The sequence below is a fragment of the Nematolebias whitei genome, chromosome 7, assembly GCF_014905685.2.
Source record: "Nematolebias whitei isolate Nwh7 chromosome 7, NemWhi1, whole genome shotgun sequence".
In the NCBI taxonomy this organism is placed as follows: domain Eukaryota; kingdom Metazoa; phylum Chordata; class Actinopteri; order Cyprinodontiformes; family Rivulidae; genus Nematolebias; species Nematolebias whitei.
The window spans coordinates 38,118,207-38,142,917 of NC_056504.1; the positions used below are offsets into that span (position 1 = coordinate 38,118,207).

At 37.4% G+C, this 24,711-nt stretch overlaps 1 protein-coding gene across 1 annotated transcript; it reads left to right on the forward strand.

The window, feature by feature from the left end:
- The first annotated feature begins 10,445 nt into the window (after positions 1-10,445).
- Positions 10,446-24,638, forward strand: LOC119411890 (tubby-related protein 1). Its single transcript, XM_037678840.1, has 13 exons — positions 10,446-10,596; positions 12,405-12,537; positions 12,648-12,758; positions 14,029-14,160; positions 18,076-18,195; positions 18,378-18,518; positions 18,596-18,678; positions 18,809-18,973; positions 20,126-20,238; positions 20,341-20,449; positions 20,553-20,651; positions 22,725-22,896; positions 23,589-24,638. Exons 1-13 carry the CDS (start codon positions 10,582-10,584, stop codon positions 23,720-23,722), a joined length of 1,527 nt encoding a protein of 508 aa, XP_037534768.1. The 5' UTR covers positions 10,446-10,581; the 3' UTR covers positions 23,723-24,638.
- Positions 24,639-24,711: the final 73 nt, after the last annotated feature.

The window sequence follows — 24,711 nt, forward strand, 5'->3', positions numbered from 1 at the left end:
TATATATATATATATATATATATATATATATATTCCACAAACGTAAATGTTCACAGCAGTTTGAATGAACTCTACTGTAGTAACAGGATTTGGCCACATGATGGCGGCAGAGAGGTTGCTTCATTTCTTGGGCCACTCATTGTACCTCTCAAGGAAGGTAATAGACTGTATAGTTATCACCTAAGCAGGACTGGCTCCATCCCACAAACTATACAACATACTACCTCACCTTGCAAGGCCCAACGTCCCCCTTTCAGAACATCTTTATTGTCTAATGGTGTCTCGTAATCCATGAAGCTTTCCTTCTGCCTGAAGGCTTCATTGTCGCAGAAGTTCATCCTGTTTCCGCAGGAAAGACAGTAGATTGTTTAGTTATCTCAAAAGGAGGCTATGAGCCCCACAACTAGTCAATCTACTACCTCACCCTTAAGGACAGAAAGTTTATATAGGCTGGAGCGGGAACGTTTCAGCTGAGCTGTGAAATACAAAAAAAAAAAAAAAAAACATTATTGAAATGCAACCTACAATATCTAAATATAAATACTAAAATAATTTTAAAGGCTTTCATTGAGTGATTTCAAGTAGTTTATCTTTCAAGCAACTTTATGTAAATAAACTTGAGTTTTTGTCATTAAAAGTTACACAGGCAAAAAGAAAGAATGCAAACAAACCAAAAAACAATTAAATGAAATAAAAATTAAATTCAAACAGCAAGCCTAATAATGAGTCTTTTATTCTTAATTGAATTACTGTATTTGGCTAGTGGCCCTCAGCATATAAAGATTAAAGAAAACTATTTCTATTAATTTACCTGCTTTTATTTATTTTTGTTTGTTTAACCTAAGAAGGTCCCTTTGACAGTGTTCTGGTCAAGATGGTGTCATAAATACAAATCAACAACAAACTAATAAAAGTGTGCACAAACATGAATAAAAACAACTTTACATACAAATGCAAATAGAATAAGACTTAAAATATAAACCTTTTAAGGAATAAAGCTGGATTGGATCATATTAATGACATTCGTGGTTAAGATCTCAGCAAAATAATTACAAGTTCCTTCAAAAGTTATTTAAAAAATAAAGAGAGGAAAGTATCTAAAGACTAATGATGTTCTTAAATGTTATTCCAGAGTTGAGGAGCCAAGTTTATCAAGTTTAGATAATCTTTGTCACCAGAATGTGTCAGTTTCTGCATCTCAAGCAGCATAAAAATAATCATTCTTAATTTTATGAACTCCCACTGTCCAGATTAAAAGTCAAAATGTCTGGATTATGGGGATTCTGTCACGTCATAATTTTAGAGCCAGAGTCTTCACCCTATATGTGAGTAAAGTAAAGTAAAGTAAAGTAAAGTAAAGTGCTTGTTGTTGTCATCAATGTAAGTATGATACAATGACTAAATTTGTTCTCTGCATTTGATCCATCACACAGCCGAGATTAAAAACTAGAGCAGCAGGCAGATATTGAGCCCGTCTTGTTCCAGCTCCATCTGCACACTCTTCCTCCGTCAGTCACAGCACAGCATGACACTTTTTACAGAGTCTCAAATAAAAAAATTCACCTGAACGTATTCTATTTGTATGCATATTCGAACAAACAGCAGCAGAACAATAAGAACTGCAACCAGCCTGCAGGGAGCGCTCGTCCGTTGTGGCTTCAATTTTAAACTTTTGCTCTCTCGAGTCAAATTATCCCAAATTACTTTCATTCATGAAAAAGAAAAAAAAACACATATTTTTAATAAATTGCTTTACAATTGAAAAAAACAACGTCTCAGGTCAAAGCGGTAATTAAACTGAGGGAGGTTTCTCTACAGACAGAAAATGATGCATACATTAATGGAGACAATTTATAAAAAGTTTGTTTGTATTATGCTATGGAGTTGTTTGGTAACCATAACGAACACAAGAAACCCCCCTCCCTGCAGCCCCCTGTCTATAAGCTTTATATCTCTCTTTTCCAATAAATTACAGCACGATAAAGAGAATTTTAAGAGTGAATGAAAAGAGCTGCTTCAGCCCACTCTAATCATGCCTTTTATTTTCTTGAGCTGCTTTAATAGGGGAACTAAAGGGTTGACATCTGGAAGTTGCCCTTTTCGCTCAGTGAAAGCCACTTCAAGGCCGTTGAAAAGAAGTCTGTTTACTGTGCCAGCTTTTAGGCTGGAACAGGCCGGAGAGCTGTCCAAGTCTGGACGGGGCCATGCTCCGACTGAGGTGACTGAGTCCAGACACTCTTATGGGAGACACCATCCTCAAGTCGTGCAAAAGCCGAGACGCTTTGCATAAATTATCATGTGAACGACGTTAGCTGAAAAGAGCCGCGGTGGCGTTCGTTAACAGTTTGAATCCCTCGTTGGCCCAATTAATGCCGGCAGTGATTGAAATGTTTTGGCAGCCTGTGCGGTTGTGGTGGCAGGGCATGCTCGGTGGGGCAGAATGAAAGTGCATCAGCCAGTGAGAGGCCTTAACCGAGATGTTGGAATAATTAGAAGATAAATTATGTCAGAATTTTCTGACTGGCTTGTTACACAGTGAGTGAACGGAGGAATCCATCACTATTTGCACCAAGAAAGTGGTGCACTACAACTAGATTTCAGAATCAACTTGAAATCTTTCAGACATAAGTGATGTCATGCAACTGAGATGAAAACTACATTTAGCTAAATGGTAGCTAAAAGCAGCAAAATTCTGGTTAAAAGTATCAAATACTAGCTCTGTGTATATACTTGCTTAATTTACAAGTAGCTAAATGCTAGCTATTTCCCAGCTAACTAAATTCCTAACATATCCATAAGTTTAACATTTCCGTAAATCAGTGGGCGTTTAAATATTGCAAAACTCAACCAGTTAAAATTTGGCCAAACTAAGGATTATCTGCAGAATGGTGGTTAAAGACTCAATTCTAATTTGTTTTTTGGAGCTTTCTACAGTTCATGGTGTCAAAAAAAAAAAAGAAAGAAGAAAGACGTCAGCTTTGTGTGGCTGCCAAGCTGAAGCTCGGTGACAGAAAGTGAATGATGTTGTGGATGCAGCGCAGCAGACGTCCTTGCTGAAAGGGGAGGAGATGGTTGGCAGCCCAGAAAACAAGACGATGCCATGTCAGGAAGAGAGGCCGATGCCTCACAATAAGTTATGGTGTCGCTGCCAGATGCTCAGTGCTATGTTTGTGCTGTACGTGTTCACAAATGTAGACAAAGGTCCCTTTATACACACGCAGATGTTCTCCATATGTTCTGCATGTGTCTGCTTTTGGTCTCTAAAAATGATCTATTTTAGTCAATCTGATGAACAGTCAGTGTACTGGTGTGTGACACAATAAGAACCATCATTATGTATTTTTACATTTAAAAAAGTGTATACATGATCCAGTCTGCTCTGTACCCATGTCCAGTAGTGTTCATGTTGCAGTGAATTCATTTTCTGTGTTGCTGAAAACCTCAACACAAGAAGATTGAGCATTTTAGTGCAGTAAATAAACAATTCTGTGCTCATCAAGTGAAAAACTCCACAATCAGTTTTGATCAGTTTCTACATTTTTATTATAAACGTGTGGTCAGTACCAGTATACTGTATTATGGACTGCAAACTTAAACAATTAATTAGATGAAAAAAAAAAACTGTTTTTTTTTTTAACTTTATGCTTTGCTTCATTTCTTTCTGACTTCACTTTTTCCTTTTATGGTCAAGCTTCTGAATGTATTGTATTGTATGCTAACAGGCTTCATTTAGCATGCTTTACAGTTTATTTTAAGTATTTTATATCCATTTTCTGTTCTCCACTAACTGCAATCCCTTGTTTTATGACTTAATTTAGTGATTGACTTACTATACTTCCTTTTCAAGTCCTAAAGTATTATTTTAGGCAGCAGATGATACAAAAAAAAAAATACAACACAATACAATTGAGAAAATCAAAATTGTGTGTCAGATGCACATTTATCAGAGCATCTGAGACACTTAAAAAAAAGATGAGGTTTTAAACCTAAAGCACAATTCTACAGATAAAATTGTTGAATATTATAATATTAATAGTTTAATTTTAATGTTCTAATTAAAACAACAAAGAGCATTGCAAGCTATTTTATTATTATGATTTAGTTTTGCTAAAAGAGATAAAGCATTGTTAAAGGTTTAATTAAAATAATATTTTACATCACTGCTAAGCCTGATGCTAATTTGTACTTTAAAATAATTACGATACTATGTAGTATTTATATGTACTCAGTGTGGGTGTGATTTTACCATTTTTAACCAGTGATTTGGCTAAAAGAGTATTATTAGTGGTTCATATTTTATTTGTTCGAGCTATAAGTATACTTATTTATCTTCTACCGTTCTCACCACTGTACTTGATTTTTCTATAACATTTTCAAATGAGTGTATAATGAGTAAAAAGGCAAAGTCAAGTTTCTAATGGTTTGCTGCTGAGTTCAATCAGTGTAGTGAGTGATTATCACAGGGCCGGGTCCGACAGTTTGTTTTGTAAACTACTGTCAAATGTTCATCAATCCTTTCTTGGAACAACTGCCACAACGATTGAGACAGATGTTAAGACATCACTTAGACTGTCTAAAGAGATCTCTCACAGTTTGTCCTTCGTGCTTCAAATTGGTAGTTTGGATAAAATGGCTGCACTCCAAAGAGTTTGATCATATGCTGTTTAGAGCTCCTGAAAACAGTTGTGCCAACAGGAAGAGCTGATTAAATGGGTGCAGTTGGACCTGATGAAAGCCAAAAGAGACTTTAATCCTGGTGACTCCATCCTGCCTGTGGAGGAGAGGAAAACAAACAGTTCCAAACAACATGTCATCAGGCGGCGCGGCGAGTTCATCTGGGGAGAACTCCAAGGGAGGAGGAAGTAAGTTCATTTTTTTAATCCATGCTGACCTTTAACCTTTTCCTCTGCTCAGTACACAACGCTTTGCTAATATTACACGTTCAATCAGATACTCAGTGTCTGACGATATTGTTATGCAAAAACACAAAAGTGCACAAGTAGTATGTAAAAAGTAATGCATAAAGTAAAAAAAAAAAAAGTATCAAGATTTGTTTTCTTGTGAATTAAACATATTTAGATTAATAATATTTTGCTTGGTTGACAGTTTTAAAAAGGAACGAACGGAAGAGATTTGATCTGAACCTGAGATCCTGCCTTCTAAGAACACAAGCCCTGTCGTGTGTTTGTTCAGAGAGATCTGGTTTGTGCTGGTTTCTGCACAGTTCTATCAAACGACAGCACTCGATCCCAGGTCAGAAACGGCACAAATCATCGGCGTGAAGTAAAAAACAAAACAAAAAAACCCCCGCACATTTCAGAAATAAAATGGTTTTGCTTCAGCGCTAATTAGACAGCAAACGGCGGCCGCAACAGAACATGGAGATGAGTTTGTGCACCAATAAGTGTTAGTTAGAAATGGAAATTGCGTGCATGTGTTGTTTTTGAAAAAAATGCTATATTCTTAAGAAAATAAGCAGAAAAAAATATATATATATATATTTTAACTGCAGTTAATCTTTAGCGTTTATCTTTTATAATACAGATTAGATGAATGTAAGCAAAGTTCTCAGTACAAATACTGTGCGCTGTATAAAAGTTATGGTAAGAAACACTAGTCAGAGCAACATTATCCATTTAAGCACATTTTTCATTTGTCCTACAAATTAAAACACATAAAGGAGATGAAAGCACGTGAGTGGAAGGAAACAATTCACACACAAAAAAGCTAAATAAGGACTATTCAATACATAAAACAGAACATGAAAGACCAAAACTGAAGCAGAAACAAACTTATAAATACCTGACTCGTCACTATGAGGCTTGTGTAGGCACAATGTGGCATTGATTGAGAAAATGAAAAAACAAGTTAAAAAGGAGGAGAAAAGAAGCTTTTCCTTATCCCTCTCTTTTGTCTTGGGAGACGAGGGACAGTCTGAGCAGAAAGCAGCCTCACTTGAGCAGGGACTGGGGCTCCAGATCAGATTTTGGGCCATGCCCCTCTCTCTCCCTGCCCACTTTTGCCCAGCTGCCAAGAGGCAGGAAAGAAAAACCATGAAGTCTCAGACTTTTGCTTGTACGCACTCACTGAATTCCCGACGATTACAGCAACAACGGACCGAGTTGTACTTTCACTCAGAGCAAAGAAACTTTGAAAGACAAATAACGTATCAAAAAGAAGAAATCTCAGACGGCTGCAGCTGCAGAGAGGAAAAGACTACAAATCTTAAGTAAAGAAATCAGAAATGAATACTTACGTACCATAAGAACACGGAAAGGAACGACAGAATAGCTGGACAAACGACTCAGCGACAGATTTTCCTGAAGCATTTCAAAGTAAACGAGTTAAAGGCTTCTCTCGGAGGCATGCAGTGAAACCTTTTGTCAGCAGTTGGCACCAGTCCCAGGTAGTGCATGCCTCTCAGTTCACATTTTCACAAGTCACTCTGGATGCCTGTAGTCGTTCTGCACCTGCCTGTGTTTTTGTTCACATTTGCAGAAAAGACAACGATCGCCCCTGGAATTCCTTAATTTGATTGTAGCTGTGAATGAAATCTGGTGTTTGCTGTCAGCACAACAGGAAACGTGTTGATGCTGAATGTTCGCCACAAAACACCTTCAAATAACACCTTGTGTCTTGGAGCTCCAAATCCAAAATAAGACAGAGCGATTTGATAAAAGTGGTAAATCCAACAAGGTGATTCACGTATATTACAACAATATAGGGACAAAAATAATCACATTAATTCAATATTTGTGTCCTGAAAAGTCACACACGTTTATCCCTCTCATCAGGCACTGTCCAAGACAGCTCTCTATACGTGACGTCACGACTCTTTGTCCCTTTTTTTTTTATTTTTTATGTGCTTTAAATCTCTTCACGGTCTTATTTCTTGAAAACTTGCAGCTATGATTTTATTGTTGAACTGAAGCAGGCGTCTCGTGCAGCTCGACGACGAGGCGACACAAAGAGAGAAGCGACAAGATCTTTTTGCAAAGCTTTCGCTTCCTGTTCACGAACACCGAGCTTGTAAAAGCCTTCAGCTGAAAGGATTTAGGACAGCCTCTATTGGCACCGTTTCAGAATTTAAAAAAAGACAAGTTTCAGAAGGGGAGTCTGGCTTTTTTTTGCCGTCTCTGTCGCTGGAGGCGGTGACCACTCCCAGGACCTTTACTGTCTGCCTGCAGGATCATTTCTGCTTTATTTGTATCTAGATAATTAGAGTTGCTCCTCATAAATATATATTATTTTTATCTCTGCATAACAGAAAAGAAGTGCAAGACGCACTACCCTTTCCTGGATCGTCTGTCTTCAGTTGTAGATGTGTCAAGCTTTCATGAAGCTTCAGCTTGTGTTGCGTTTCACACACGTTTTTTCCCCCTTTCCTAATTTGAGCACCTCGAGTATGGGTGAGTTAAAAGCGACTACACCCCCTCTCAGACACAAATAACTGCTGTTGGGGGGGGTTCTACATTTAAGTGTTGATCAATATTTGTCTTGGCTTTGCAACAGTGCACCGAGCGGTCCCCACCTCATCATAACTTTGATGAAGGCGCCTCATTTCTGTCGGCCTTGTTGCCACAGTTGTTGGTACAGCGAGAACTAGATTTACAGCCTCGCCGGTAAACTGCGCCCCGCTGCTTCTCGTCCCTTCAGCATTGGTCATCATCCTGCTCCGAGTAATAAAACACAAATGACTTGAAAATGCATTGGAGACTGGTCGTAAGCTGTGGCACACACTGTTGCCTCTGTTTCTTTAAGATCATATCGACTTCACTGCTGCTCTCTTGAGGTCACTGGCCTTCCTTAGGCCGCCTGCCAACTGCCGTGCTACTGTCAAACATTTGCCAGCAGAGCCATTAGTCTGGACTTTTTTCACAGTCAGCAAACTGGACTGTGTGATGAGAACAGCAACGCAGACCACCAAAGAGTCTGGACATAAAAAAAACTACAGAATACGTTAGATTTCCACCTTTATTCCTCCTCGTGTGTCGTCGCTCACTGCAGCTGGGATCACTGACCTCTGTGAGCTCCCAGACTGCAGCAGATTAAACCTGGTGATGTACAAACTCATTTTTATAACAAATATGTGATGTACAACTTTTAACATAGCTGTTGTTGAGTTTGTCATTCGTGCATCTGCATGTCCATGTGTCCTCTGGTGCCTCGCAGCTGCTCCACTATTCTTCTGCAAGTGTCTGTGTGTATGTATCTTGTAGTGCAGCAGCATCTGGTGGTCATCAGAGGAAATCACATAGTTTTTTTTGTTGTTGTTGTTTTCTTGTTGTTTTACATCTTTTTTTATGTTAATATATATTTTTTTTATTTGACATGGAGTGAAAAGGGACTATTGGAAATATCCTCCCTTTGTCCATACAGCCGTCTGCCGATTTGTGAATGTTATGATTATAACTTGAAAAATAAGTGAGGTACTACCAACTTCCATTTTTGACGTGTGGCTATATCTAGATATAAGAAACTTTCCTTTCAAAGATTAGTTTTGAGGAATCAAAATCTAAGATAGTCACCGCCACATATATGTAAACTTTGTGATCTGGATAACAAAAAATGAGTAGCGGGCCAACTAACCTCTGGTGTGGGGCTACACTAAGGCATAAGGAAGGTTCCTATTAAAAACTGGGTTGCCACATCAAAATACAAAATAGCTACCACCATATAAATAAATATATACATATATACTTTTAACACTTTAATATTTTGTGACTATGACGATTTTACGATGTGACATACTTTGAATTTTAAATTGGAGGACAAAAGTAAAAGTCAATCGGTGCAGTTGGACAGCAAAGGGTTAACCCTTCACCAAGCATCTTCATCTGGAGAAGAAGTGTGTGCATGGCAGAGAGCCACCGGTGGCAGGGAGGAGAGATCATGACACGTTGCAGGAGGGAGTTTCTCCCTGCACCTGATGATTTAGCAGGTACTAAAGCATTTAAAATAATTTATTTTAAATAAACAATCCATGTCGTTTGTGTGGCTCATCCATCAATCAGCCAGTTGTGCGTCATGTCCAATCTTACTTTGAGAAACCGTGAAAGAGCGAGTCCACAAGAGTCGAACTGCGACGTAGCGAGGGTCTACTGTATGCTACCCCTATTATTTCAAGAAACTTTGTTTTTAGTTTTTCTATTGCTTAAAATGATAGTTTTCTCAAATTATTGAGGTGGCCGAACATTAATCTATGGTGGCCAAAGTCCCCATTGGCCACCCCTTGGCTCCGCCCTTGCACCTGGGGGTGGATGAATTTGATCTTTCCTCTCGCCAGGATCCGTCATTCCTCAGACAAAAAATAAAAAGTAAAAAAAAAGCTCTGTCTGTTCTTCTCCACATTGTAACACCTTGAAAATCTTGGACCAAAACCATTAAGGTTTACTTGCATTCCCTGTTTAATTCCAGTCCAGAAAAAACACTCATCTGTACAAACATTCACTATTCAACTCCTCAGCGACAGGTCATCAGTGTACTGCTTAGTGAATTGTTAATCAAACATTTCCCTACACAAATTTAATCAAAAAAACTATTTTCTATATAATATTCTTGCTTTTACGCTAATCAACTCCACACAGATGGTGAGCAGCTCATTACAGTAATCCCACCTGAAGGGTCAGAGTCTCCTGGCTGGGTTGGGGTGGATGAGGGGGCTGGGGTTGGGGGGAACTTCTTGCTTTGTTGAAAATCCTCTTTAAATCATGTAACACCGCTCCACCTTTCTACCACCTCCCTCTGGCCTTCAAGGTTATGGAGCTTCAATCATGCAAAACACAGTAAATAGTAAAAGAACATAAAACAGCAACAAAAAGCGAATTATTATTTTCATATTTGGCACAGAAATACTGATTTAACATGTCTGAATGATGCTCTACAATCCCACTGTGAGAAAGATGTGACTTATTGGTCTGATTTCCATCTGTCAGTGTTGCCATCTAGCAGCCCAGAATAATTGAATGTCAGTAAGATTATGGTTTTCATGTCTTCCATTAATAATGATTTGTGGTTTTCTGAATGAGCTGAAGTGCTTCACCACACCCTCTTTCACCAGTCCAAGCCAGAGGAGTGAAACCAGTGAAAGCTCGAAAAATCCTAGAAGCAGCTGCAGTAGTCTGTGTCACAAGACGGACACTTTGTACACCCTAACAGGCCGTTTATTAGAATATTTAATGATTATTAATGTTCTGGCATTCAGATTTTCCTCTATGAAATATTAATAAATGAGTTTACGAACCTTGTCAAATAAAAAGCATGAAAATAAATAAATAAATGAATGATATGCTGAAGCAGCCAATGTGTCCGGGAAACAAAAGTAACAAGAATGGCATCTTGAAAGTTTTTTTTTCTGTGACAGCTAAGACTTCTTCTTCCTCCCAAGGCCGTGTTGGTTTCTCCTGTTGACGTGTTTCTGCAGAGCAGATGGCTTTACACATAAATCCTATTAACAACTTTCTGCTGATGGAGACATAGTCACTACAGGCTGGTTCGTCCTTCTACTATCTGTTGAAAAAAACGGGTTTTTATTTTGTTTTCAACCTTTGAAAGGAAGCGGCTCAATTCGAAGGACCAGTCATGTCTGCAGAGAAGGTAAAGGATCGTCCAGATATTTGTAGAATTAAATCGTTGTTTTGTGGTTAGGCATAAAGGAATGACTTAAATTACCAATGTGGCATTTAGTACATTTGCAGAACATGGTTTTTTTTGGTAGTCTCTGCTTTGTTTAGATTTGACAAAAATAAATATATTTAGAAAGATAGCTTTGTGACAATTCAATTCTGGTTTGTGAAAACTATTAAATTCATTAATAAATGAGGTACAGATCACCAGTATAGCCATGGACGATGTTTTATGAACAATAATAATACTTAACCTTGGCCTTTATTAATCTTTGCTGGAAGTATAGCTTACAATTGTACATAAAAAATATATATATTAAAAATTAAGCAACACTTAAAACAAGTAAAGCTCATCCTCCCAGTATAAGGGCATTGCTAACAAAAATAAAAACTTGACCATGTTGGTAAAGTGTAAAATTATTTGACAGTTAGAACTGAATAAATTATAATTGTTGCATTACATTACATTTTGTAGTACTCTGAGTTTGGGATTTTCTGTGAGCACAAACTGTCTTTGTGGCTGTGGGACCTACATCTAATAGGATTAGCTCCGCTGTTTCCGCCGGCCACAATCCCCCTGACCTTATGTGGACTGTAACGTGTTGTTCAAGTCATTCAGAGCAAATGTTTTAACGTGAACTCAGTGGAAAACGGTCAGGAAAAGCACAGCAGTGAATCATTTCTTATGCTGAAATCATCACACAGGCAATCTTTTACATATCTTCAGTCGGTCTTGAGGTCATGTCTTTACAGCTCTCGTTGGATTTGACTTTAAAGCTCACGTCTACATCCAAACAGAAGTTTAGTTTGTAAATCATAAAACAACAAACAAGTGAGATTGTCATGAAGCTATTTCGTTAGGACAAGAAGTGCCACTATACCGCCCCAAACATAGTAGTATTATCACGGTGTAGTAGAACTTTTACTTCAGCAACTTGAAAAGTTTTTCCGTATTCAGCTGTTTTTATTCCGTACTTTGGTGTTAGATCTAAAAGCTTTTATTCTCATAATATTGTCTCCAGGAATCAGTTAAAATGTGAGTTTGCATCTTAAAGGCAATCATTGCAAACTAGGAAATTAAACATAAAAAGGTTATTTTGAATCAAACGGTGCAGTTTAAAAAAGGTTTATTCTGGTAGTTTTCAGGATGACTTGTAATGCAATTCTGAAATGTGGGTATTTACGCAATATAAACAAAGAACTTGGCTGGATAAATATATTATATACATATAGTCATGTCACCAATATGAGAAAAAAATGTGCATACTTTGTTTACTTTGAATATCTTCAATATAAAACTAATAAAATGTTAATTACTTTATTTTTTGTTTCTTTTTTGATATTTGGTGCAAGTCAAGCAAGACGCCCATAAAAATTACTGTATTAAAAAAAAAATTGCTAGTTAATTTTTTGTTTGTTTAATGTGAGTGTTATAAAACAGTTTTATAAACATATTAAGAAAGCATTCAGTATTTGTTTGATCAGATTGTACCAAGCTCTGCATATTATTCCTGTTTGAATGTTATTAGAAAATAAATTCATCTAAAACTGAATTGTTATTAATAAGAATAATAAGCAGAAAAACTACTAATGACATAACTTTACATCCTTCTTTGTTCTTTTTTTTAACCCTTGCTTCACTTCCTATTTGACTTTGTTCTGGTGAGTCTATAATATGTGTTTTAGTAAATCTTTCAAAACATTTACTCTTCTCTTATGTCTGATTTTGCATGCATAAGGTTACATATTCTTGGTTGTATTATCAAAGAAATTCCATAGAAGCCTAAAAAGAAGAAAGAGCAGGCCAACGGGGCAACAGAAACCAAGCTGAACGGAACCGAAGCAAAACCCAAGAAAACAAAAAGCAAGAAGCAGGAAGAAGCAGCTGAGGAAGATGGTTCCACTACTCAAAGTGAGGGATTTTATTTTTCAGTTTAATGCCATGTGGAAAACAATCCATTCGTCTCTGCCACGGCTGTAAAATGATGGTTGTAATTCTGATGTTTAATTTAAACTTTATAGACGGAAAAAAGGTCAAGAAAAAGAAACCAGAAAAAGACAAAGACGAACCAGGAAAAGAAAAAGAGAAAGAGACAAAAAAGAAAGCCAAAAGTGCTCCAAAAAAGAAGAAAGGTGAGTTTCACAACGTGGTTCTCGAATTTTCATATAACTGGTGAAACAGAAGCTCCCTCTAAAAATATGGAAAATAATCTTAATAAAAATGAGTATACTATAGTTTAGAAGATTGATTAAAGGTTGTGTTGCTTATTTTCATACCCTCTGCAGGAACTAATGTTTTGGTCAAAAGGTAATATCTAAATGTGCAATAACAAAATTCGGGATTTCTTGACATAGATCTTGAAGTGACCTGATGGACGTTTACACACTGAATCAGCGAACAAAATTTGTGTTTCTCAGAGTTTACAGTTGTAGAGTTGATTGCTGTCAAAAAGAATAAAAACTTATGGTAGCTTTTGTAAACATTTTGACGGTTGCTCTATCGATCAGTGGCAATTTTAGCCTCTTTTTGTGGGTGCTCAAGCACCCCTAAATTTTAACTCAGCACCCTTGAAAAATTAAGAAACCACTATTACAATTTTGAAAGTAAACGCAGTTATCAAACCTAGATTCACCAAAAATATTGAATAAATATGGAATAAATTATGACACTCTTAAATGGCCCAGTAAAATCTATGACTTTTTTTTCACGAGTCGGATGCAACCTGTCGATCAGTCCAGCAGGCTTGTCAGCAACTGATCAATCGGCGATCTCAGTTTGTCCTGAAGTGAAACACCCCTTACCTGCAGGAGCTGGGGCTCGGGGGTAGTGGTTAGGATGTGTGGGAGAAGCGGAGTGTGCTCTATTCACACAAGGAGAGCTGTTGGTCAGGGTACTTCTTGTTGCTCTCTAAAATAGCTATTGAATCAGGTGTTTACTTATGTAGGTAAACGCAGATGTTTAACAACCTGTTAAAATACACCAGAATGCAAGAAATGGCATCTACTTTAGTCAGCATTTTCTGGGGGAGACCCCCCCCCCCCCCCCCCACACACACACACACACACACACACCAGTGTCTCTTCCCCCACATTACAAATGTTTTGACACCAATGGCCATTGCATTGTTCAAGGCAAGAACTATTGTCAGCCCTGGGGGCTAACCCCCCCTAAAGGGTAGATAAATTGGCCCTGCTATCAATCTTAACTTGCATCAGACGTTCTGTATGAGGTCAAATATTTTCAGCTGACTTAAGATTATTTTATTAATATTAATATTTGGTGATTATTAAACATCAGCAATAATGTTGGAATTAAGGAGTTTGAGCATCGCAAATGTTATGAATTTGACATTTTTAATTTAAAGTGTCAAAAACATGTTTCCTTTATTTATGTTCACTCCAGGTTCAGACACAGAGAATGACGATGATGACGTTGATGAGGATACTCCTATGAAAAAAACAAAGAAAAAGACAACAACCAAGGACAGCTCTCCATCCGCAAGTGCTGCCAAAGAAAAAAAATCCAAATCTAAAGGTACGACTAATAAATGAAGCCATAATAAACTGCTCAGCACAAACTGCTGTAAATCTATGGTGGCTTTTCAACAGCAAATCAGTCGGTTTCATAACTGTTATGCTACATTACCATCTCTCTCATGACAATAAATGTCCCTATTGTCATTTAACAATAACATCAAACAATTGAAACTTGACCAAACTTGCTTTAATGACAGACAGACACCATGACTGTCAGAAGCTTGTTTGATCAGGACCACCATAAGGACTAAAAACAAAGTTTGCAGTTTGCTTTCTGTAGTGTTTGGGATTATAAAGAAGAATGAAACGTTCAAAGCAATTTTTACATCAATTCAATCCATTATGTTCAAATATGATGTACAGATTTGATGATAGTAGAGTTTTACAATCAGCCCGTTTCCTTCCTCATCATTATTTTATTTACGTCAGCACAAACATGTGTTTTACAATCTGCTCATTATAACTCAAAGCCTGTTTAGGACACTCACTCACACTTACTACCAGTTAGGATCCTCCATGAATCATGTCTGTTTTAAGAGTTTTGGAAGGAACCCAGAACTTTGTTGCTACGAGGCGACTCAACACTTTGTCGCTTGAGGCAGTTAACGAGTTCTTTAAAAAAAGGTTATATGACCAGGTACTGTAGGTAGGAGGATTAGACTGTTTTATTGTGTAATATAAAGAGAGTAGGAACGTGGAGCTGGCAGCTTGAGAAACACGCTGGCTCACAATTTATGTGCCAGTTCCATCCATCCATTTTCTTTACCCGTTTTTTTCCTTTACAGGTTTTAGTAACTCTGGTTTAACAAATTAGTTTTTTAGGGGGTTAAAATTGAACCCAGTCTGCTGAGTCCAACTGATAATCCAACCGTTTAGCTCAGACTTCCCATGGTTGGCTCTGTCCACATTTGTCCCATTAGAGTTATAAATTTAGTAACCGGTATGTTTTTAATCAGCTCCTCTAAATATTTGCTGTAAAAAATGAATTCAAAAGTAACATCTCCCAAAAATAAATAAAACCCTAAACTGTTTGTGGTAATCCAACAAAGTTCAGTCAGGTCATCTGGATGGTTTCTTTTTTTTTGTTGAGACGTTTCGTCCTTCATCCAAAGGACTTCATCAGTCCGAGGAGCCACAAATATACTCAGACCCACAAGCAGCACACTCACATAGTGGACCAACCAGTTTGCTGGTGATAAGATGAACTTTGATGTTTTGAACCACTTTGGCTATGTCTGCCTCATGGGGAGTCGACGGGGGAGAGGGCAGGCCCCAGAAACCATCTTATCACCAACAAACTGGTATGTCCACGATGTGAGTGTGTTGCTTATGGGACTGAGTTTGTTGTGGCTCCTTGGACTGATGAAGTCCTTTGGATGAAGGATGAAACGTCTCAACAAAAAAAAAAAGAAACCATCCAGATGACCTGACAACCTTCATTTGATTTTAAGTATATCTTTTGTTGGTCTAAACTAAACAAATCCTGAACTTTCAGCACTAATGTCATTTATTTCAATTTGATAACTAATTTTCTTACGGCTTATAATTTGCATGCATCTTTTTACGTCGCGTGAAGTGACTTTAAACAAAACCAACAAATCACTTCAGACTTGATGTCCTGCTGTAATTTATTTCAAATATTGAGAATAGAACATCTTCATCGATCAGCCACGAGTCATTTCACAAAACATGTTCTAACTTGTGTTTATGGCTCTCTGCTCCTCCGGTAAAGAAAGGAGAGTGAAGCATCCTGCTGCCAACAACCCTGGAAAGACTAATAAGGAGCAAAATGTGCAAAAGCTGACTGCTTGTATTGGTGAGACAGCTCAACTAGAGGGTGAAATGTTTTTTCTATGGGATACACGCCTTTTTCCCTCTGGGTTGAGCTCTTTGTTGCACTGGTTTTCACTAATTGTGAATTTTATCCTTTCAGTGTACGGCACGTATAAAGTTTTCTGTTTTAGGGAAAGGTTAAGGTTGTGTTTGATTTGTCCAACCATTCAGAAGTCAGCCTTTTTGTGTGGAATTATAAATGCATAGAAACTGCAATTTAATTAACTTTCAGAAGACCTAGTAGAATAATCATGGATATAAAATGAGTTACAACACCTAGATGTCCGAGATAACATTTCAAGTCAATAAAGACCTTAGATTTAGTTTTTATTCTTTGTTAGTTTACAACTTTGCTCTCATGGTGTTTCTTTGATCAGCAGCAGTTATCAGTTTTAAAGTTGTAAAAAACAACTCAGTTATCAACTTCACTGGTGCAGTTTTGTTCAATACTGGGCTGATCTGAAAGAGGAGCGATGGAGAGTAAATGAAAAACTTTTTTCTGTAGCTCTGTAATTGTTTTTGGCAACATACATTTTGACAGCTAAACTATGTCAGTGTTGTGCTCACAGCAATTTTAGGCTTTATTTTAAAGTCCATTTTCATATCATTCTTACTAGAAACGGCATTTTCATTTAAAGCTCCCAATTTCAGTTAAAATTCAGAGGTCTGCATTAAAAAAAAAAAAAAAAAGTGTAGCAATACATTTCTTTAAAGTCACTCACAGTTTTTACAGGCCTGCAGCTCTTTGTGGGCTGGCTGCTTCTTTCTGCAGAGAGAAACCACCGGTCTCACATGGGAATTATAATAAATATGGGAAAAACTGTGACACATAGGGAAATATAAAGTAAAATGAAGTTAGTTAAATAACTCACAATTATGGTTACATAATTCCACAGAAAAAATAAACTCCTAAAAGGTGTTCCAGCCAAGTTATTTTATGGCCCTTTTTTTTTTTTTTGTCTCAGAAAGTGTCTCCTGTGTGACACCCTGTGGTTAAATATTATATGGCAATGATTTTTAGGACAGACGGAAACCTAATCAAAGTAGTTTACATTAATAGTTCCAACTGATGCATTTTCAATTCAGAATATAATTAGTGTTAAAATCACACTTTTAGACAAGCATTAGTGAGTTATAAGAATGAATAAAGTTTGCATGTTTGGGCTTGAGAACATGTCGAAACTAATTCTTTATAGTAAAACAGGTTTTGGGAGCAGGTTTTGTGGGTGCAATTGACATTCTGAGGACACGAGGCCCATGACACTGATTAGACAGAGGGTTTTGAATTCTTCTTTGTACTCTGATGTTGAGCAGCCTGCATATGTTCTGTGCATGTTTTTGCAACTTCTAATATAATCCATCGAGTGGTTTAGGAGAAATTTTGCTGACAGAGTTGCCTTCAATAGCAAATGCTAAAGTTTTAAAATGCATTTTGCTTAGTGTATGTACTGGGATGAGTTTCAGCTACTACCACATTAAATTTAATCGCAATATCAGAAAAATTGGCTGAGTAGTAGCCATTTGCATGTTTATTAAGGTTAGCTGTGGCGGCCATCTCGAATGGAACTGACTCCAAATGTTCAAGAGGTGTAAATGTTCATCCAGTGATTACTTTCTGAAAGTTTCATTTAAATCTGTCCAGTAATTCATGAGATATTTTGCTAACAGACAAACAAATGAAAACATTATCTGCATTTGGTGGCTGGAGATAAACCTATGAGCATATTCCTGTTAAGCCTAAATTCCTGACGCATTCTTAAGCTGTCAAATTATGGTGAAACAGCTGGAGGAAGCCGTAAAAAGCAGATGTCAAACAGAGTGCATGCTAAAAATTAGTTCAGCTCTTACTCGTCTGTCCCTTTCTCAGTGTTTGTTAATTGGTCAGAGTTTAGATATGTTTTGCACAAAATCCACAACTTTTCAAAGTCCTCCGTCTAAAGGAATGAACTTTTATTTGTCTTTGAAAGATAGGGCTGAATTCCTCCATGTGTGCTCACTCTGTTCTCAAGTTTATCACTTTCAAGGACAAATAGCTTTTTAAAAATTATGTTTCTATCATTTTTATTTTTTTTTCATTTAGAGGACAAAGATTCTGATGGAAAAGAGAAAAAGTCCAAGTCAAAGGAAAACGCCAAAAAGAAAGAACCCGCTTCGATGTTCGTGATAAATGGAGACAAAGAATCGAAAAGCAAAAAGAAAGGTAGATATTTGACTTTTTTTTTTTTTTTTTTTACTGAAATATCTTATTTTACTTTTAAAAGTCTCAACTTAAAAAAAAAAAAAGACCATTTGTTATAGAAAATAAACTATCGCAGATAAAAGGCCAAATAAAATTTATTCCAACTATAAAGTATTTGACTAACAATCTGGTTCATTGCGCAGCGGCCAAGTCAGACAGTGATGACAGTGGAGAGGAAACTAAATCGTCCAAATCAAAGAAGAAATCCACCGCTGGTTCTGCATCCATGTTTCAAGCATCAACAGAGAAGGACAAAAACAAGGACAAGAAGACAAAGAAAAAAGGCTCGTTTGCTAAAAAAAAAAACTTCATTTTTTAAATCTGTTGGATCAGTATGTGAGATAGTTGTTGTTTATTCCAGGAAAGACAGAAGAAAGTGATGAATCGGAGTCCGAAAAAGAAGAAAAGTCCAAGAAGAAGAAGGGAAAAGGAAAAAAGAAGAAGGTGTAGTTCAAATACCCTCAAAAATCATCAAAATAAATCAGACTTTAGTCATGTCATGTTTAAGACACAGTTCAACGTAGTTCATAGTGCATAAAACTAACCTGTCGTGAAATATGTGTTTCTTGTGCAGGAGCGATCTCCCTCACCTGAGATTGAGTTTGATGACTTGGAGAAGTTTGTGATGCAGCCAGCGCCGCAGGGTGTGACGGTCAAATGCAGAGTGACTCGGGACCAAAGAGGGATGGACAAGAGCCTCTACCCCCTGTATTACCTTCATCTAGACAACGAGAAAAAGGTCAGATTGTTGCATCAAAAAAATAATACATCTACTAGGTCAGCCTGATCAAGTCTTTTATATTGGTAGGGTTTCTAAAATTACAATTTCTGAAGCTATTAAAATGTATATTGCTGAAGTAACATACAGCAGAGCAAAAGTCTAAGGAAATAAATAACTGCTGTAGAAATTATCTTCTCATGCAGCTTGTCACAACAAACCTTTACTTATACATTAAAAGGTATTTTATTGGCCAGAATAAACCATACATGATCATCTTTTTTAATTTGAATGTAAACCTGTCCATGATTCAAATGTTGAGATATCCATACAAGAGTTTTAAGTCAGTCTAAAGTTGATATGTTCATATTATAATAGCTCACAGCTCTTACTTTTGTGAAAAATGTGGTTTTAATTTCCTTTGTGTATAATTCAGTTTAAAGATCTTAAAAGATGCCTCGTAAAAAAAATAATAATAATTTTTAAAAAAATCCAATTATTCATATGGTACCATTTCCACTCCAAAAGTTGTTTTAGAGCATGTATTATCAAACAAATAGGCCCAATGATATGAATATTACATTAAAAAACTCAAGGTACAGGTGTATAAAAAAAAAAAAACTTTGTGAAAACTAAGCTTCAAGATGAAAAACAGAATTGAACCTAGAATGGCACCTTGCGGAACGCCTCCTGCTCCAAATCAAAGTCAACATCATGAAGCCTTTGAAAGAGCAGGATGTGAGCTGCAGTATCAAATGATTTGCACAAAACAAAGAAAAGTAAAATGTTTATCTGGATAACTGATAATGAATAATAGAATATGATTTATAAGATTTGTGACACCAGATATAGTGTTAAATACCATCCTGAATGCAGACGGGATTGGACTCAGACTGAAAGCTGTGAAAATAAACTTGTTCAATATGAACTTTAAAACCTTTGCCAGCCAGACCAGTATGGATCTTGATTAAAGTTTTAAACATAATTACACATCAGGCAGCTAATATGTCCTCTTTAAAGTGAAGAATAAACAACATCTTATGAAAAGCGCTGCTTTTAGGACTGATTTTCAACTGCAAAATTTATTGATAAGGACATATAATAGTTTATAGTGCTCAACGTACTTTCTTGTAATCCAACATTGCAGCGTATGTTGACTTTTCCTCTTTGTAGACATTCCTGTTGGCTGGAAGAAAAAGAAAGAAAAGCACAACTTCAAACTACCTCATTTCCGTTGATGCCACAGACTTATCAAGAGGGGGTGAGAATTTCATCGGAAAGTTAAGGTACGCAAAAATGTGTACTTAAAAGAACAAAACTGAAGTATTTTTCTTAGTTTAAAACAAGTATTTGAAGCCATTTTAATGTAACTTTTTCACATTAACCAGGTCAAATTTAATGGGGACCAAATTTACTGTATTTGACAATGCTCTGAACCCAGAAAGAGCTTTTCCAGATATGTCTAACGCACGGCAAGAGTTAGCAGGCATCATTTATGTAAGTCATTTTGCAGTTTCAGTGCTTTCCACAATACTCTTTGATTTGCATTACTCTGTAAAATAATAGTTTTATATTAACATTTCTTTGTTTTTGGCTTCAGGAGACAAATGTTTTAGGAATTAAAGGACCTAGAAGGATGACGGTCGTCATTCCAGGAATGGACAAGGACAATGACAGAGTTCCACTCAGACCTAGAAATGTAAGATGCAGCATGAAAATAGAAAAATGCAGTTTTCTTTTATTTAAATGCAATGTAAAGTGAACATTTTTTGGTTAATTGCAAATGTTATGTGGTTATTTCTTTTTATAAAGTCTCTGAATTTTATCAGGACATTAGAACTTGTCATTTGTCATCAGCTGACGGTTTAGGAGAGCTTAAACTTTTGGACTTGTTAAACCTTGTAGTTAGACTTATCAGATTATCAAAGTAAGTATCTGGAAAATTATTCTATTTGTGTCATTCATTAGTGTCATTCCAGTCTACATGTGTTTTGTAGACTTGGAGAAGGCATTTGACCGTGTTCCTCGGGGTACACTGTGGGGGGGTGCTCCGTGAGTATGGGATTGGGGGCCCGTTGTTACGAGCTGTTCAGTCCCTATACAAGTAGTGCGAGAGTTTGATTCGCATTGCTGTTAGTAAGTTGGACCTCTCCAGGGTGGGAGTTGGACTCCGCCAGGGCTGCCTGTTGTCACCGATTCTGTTCATAACTTTTATGGACAGAATTTCTCAGTGCAGCCAGGGGGAGGAGGGGATTCCGGTTTGGTGGCCTCAGGATCCCACCTTTGCTCTTTGCAGATGATGTGGTCCTGTTGGCGTCATTGTGCCGTGAACTTCAGCTCTCATTGGAGCGATTCACAACTGAATGTGAAGCGGCTGGGATAAGAATCAAGACCTCCAAATCTGAGGCCATGGTCTTCAACCGGAAAAGGGTGGATTGCTCTCTTCAGGTCGAGGGTGAGGTTCTGCTTCAAGTGGAGGAGTTTAAGTATCTCAAGGTTTTGTTCACGAGTGAGGGAAGAATGGAGTGTGAGATTGGCAGACGGATTGGCGCAGCATCTGCAATATTGCAGACTCTGTACCGGTCCATTGTGGTGAAGAGGGAGCTGAGCTGTAAGGCAAAGCTCTCTGTTTACCAGTCAGTCTAAATTCCTACCCTCACCTATGGTCATGAGCTCTGGGTAGTGACTGAAAGAATGAGATTGCAGATACAGGCGGTTGAAATGAGTTTCCTCCGCAGGGTAGCTGGACTCTCCCTTAGAGATAGTGTGAGAAGTTCAGTTATCCGGGAGAGACTCCGAGTAGAACCGCTGCTCCTCCACATCGAGAGGAGCCAGTTGAGGTGGTTCAGACATCTGGTAAGAATGCTCCCTGGGTGCCTCCGTAGGGAGGTGCTTCGTGCATGTCTGACTGGAAGGAGATCCCAGGGAAGACCCAGGACATGCTGGAGAGACCATGTCTCTCGGTTGGCCTGGGAACGCCTTGGAGTCCTCCCAGAAGAGCTGGAAGGGGTGGCTGTGGAAAGAGTCTGTGCTTCCCTGTTCAAGCTGCTGCCCCCAAGACCCGACTTCCGAATAAGTGGATGATAATGGATGGATGGTGTAATTTAAATCAGAAGAAAGGCTTTATAAACGTATCAAAGTGTGTCTGGGTTGAAACTATTGCCTCAAATGTCCATAATGAATGTGAAATATCACTGTGGACATAAAGACAAGTGTGGAAAAGAAATAACATTTGAAATATTCCATTGGATGAACTAAATAATTTGTGGATTTCATGGAAATTGAGGTATAGAAAATGAAAATATGCCATCTCAACAGAACAAAGATTTAAAGTATACAGAAAGAAAATGGCATTTTGGAGGTTATGATGGATATTTTTTTCTTGTGCCCTGATTGCAGTTTTATTTTAAATAGAACAAAATGAAATCTTACATCTCATCTTTATGTAATAAATGTTCATGTCAGTTCATGTCTGCTTTCAGTACGGATGGAGTTGGCTTTTCTTTTACTTTGAACATCAATAAAAATGCTTCTAAACTTTTCTCCATACATATAAAAATCATTCTGTTTTTAGATAATAAAAAAATAAAAATAACGATGCAACCACATAAAAGAAAAATAAATATTTCCAACAAACCCACAGAGCCAGTGTTATGCTCCTCACACTTTGATTCGTGGTCTGTTTATTAAGAGAGCTGCAAAAGGCAAGTGGGTAAAGTCATATTGCTCTTTGTTGATGCTCGCTGAGTTATGGTTCATCAATCGTCCACAGGACTGCGATGGCTTGTTGGTAAAGTACCAGAATAGAAGGACGGAAAATCTGATTGAGCTTCACAACAAGACGCCCGTGTGGAACGAAGAGACGGCCTCCCATGTGTTGAACTTCAACGGCAGAGTCACGCAGGCCTCAGTCAAGAACTTCCAGATAGTTCATTCCAAGGACTGTGAGTATTTCCTTCTTCAGGAAGAGTTCCTGCTCGTTTGCAACTAGATGTGGATGTGTTGAACTATGTCAAGCATTTTACTGAGAAGTATAAGGATAGAGAATTAGCCAAGATGAATTAGTTTCTATGTATTAAAAAGCACAACAACATACGATCCTTGAGGTGGTGTTCTGTCCAATAGTTATCAATATTTAATCAGACATAACATCAGTCATGGAGAAAAGAGTATTAAGAAAGGGGCAAGTCTTCGAGCCCAGGCAAATGGCTGGCCAACCTTTTTTTTTAAAAATAATTTGTGTTTAACAACTCTTTCTTAAAAACAACATAAAAACAAGACAACATTAGCTAATAACAAACCTCTGCATTTTTTCATGACTCTGTTTAGTTTGTTGCAATTTTCTCAACCAAACAATGTTTGTGTTGAATGTATGTTGAGCATAAATACAAAAAAAATGGCACCAATTTGGCATAGCATCATAAACCTAGCCAGAATGGTGACTTTTGTCTCCTTTTCTTTTTTCCATGCTCTATGACTGATATCATAGCTAAGGTATTAAGTATTAGTAGCTGTCGGACACAACATGACTTTAAGATGGACAGGACTGTCCCTTTAAGTACAGTGAGGTTGGTAAGTCTATGCCTTTGTATCACTCCAAACATTGCTCCAGTTTACTTTGCTTTATATTTTCCAGTGGACTACATTGTGATGCAGTTTGGAAGAATAGCAGATGACATTTTTACTCTGGACTACAACTACCCCATGTGTGCCGTCCAGGCATTTGCCATCGCACTCTCAAGCTTCGACGGCAAAATCGCTTGTGAATAATCCAACAATCAGAAACAACAAACAGTGAAACCAGAACGCAGCAAGCTCACACTCACATCCGACCAGCCCCGGCTCTGGACTCGCTCGCCTACACACTTTCTGAGATGGGTGGCGATGACAAACAGTTCCTTGTGAGCGGCAAAACTTCTGGTTGCTCTCCCGCCTTTTATTGGCATATGAGTTTCTTCCTCCACGTGTGACAAATTCAGACTTCACAGTCTTATCTGAAGTCTTATCTAAAGTCTTGCCCAACATGGCGCAGGAGGGGTTTGTTTTCTGTTCTGACACTTCAGTGGAAAGATCACAATTTGTGGAACCAAAACTACAAAGGACTTCCGATAATAAAGTGTTATTAATAAATAGAAATGATTATGGTGCACCTCAATCAAAACAGTTTAAACCAGTTCTAGGTACTTGTTGCAATGTCATAAAGAGTATGTATGTGTATATATATATATATATATATATATATATATATATATATATATATACATATGTATATATACATATATATACAGTGACTGAAGATATCTATGACAACGTCTATGGAAGAGCCATTTGGGATTGAGAATTCAGCCATTTTTTTTACTGTATGAATTGATGCGTATTTAAATTTATTGAATGAAACATGCAGATAAATGTGCTTTCTTTACATTGCGTGTGGACCCGCATTTCAGAATTGCATATCAATGAATATTTAGAAAATTACTGGAGTAAGCTCTTTCAAATGCCACCATGTGATACAGTTCAGGCGGGAAAAAGTTATGTTTGAGTTCATATTTTGCATTGAGTACCCTTAAAGATGTTAATGTTGTTGTTGGTTGTGCTTTATTGTACTGCGTTTCTATAGATGCTATGCTAGTTCAGTGTCTTGTTTCATATGGGACAGTAAAAACATGCATATAAAACGTACGGTTTAAAAGCGTCAAAATAAATCATTAAAAGTGTCGTTCATGACAAATAATTTAGAGTAATCTGTCCCATCTGAT

Excerpts from the sequence above, each read along its gene's own strand:
- LOC119411890 (XM_037678840.1), top strand. Across the intron at positions 20,450-20,552 it reads AGTTAGCAGGCATCATTTAT|GAGACAAATGTTTTAGGAAT; the intron begins GTAAGTCATTTT and ends TTTTGGCTTCAG. Across the intron at positions 22,897-23,588 it reads GATAGTTCATTCCAAGGACT|TGGACTACATTGTGATGCAG; the intron begins GTGAGTATTTCC and ends TATATTTTCCAG.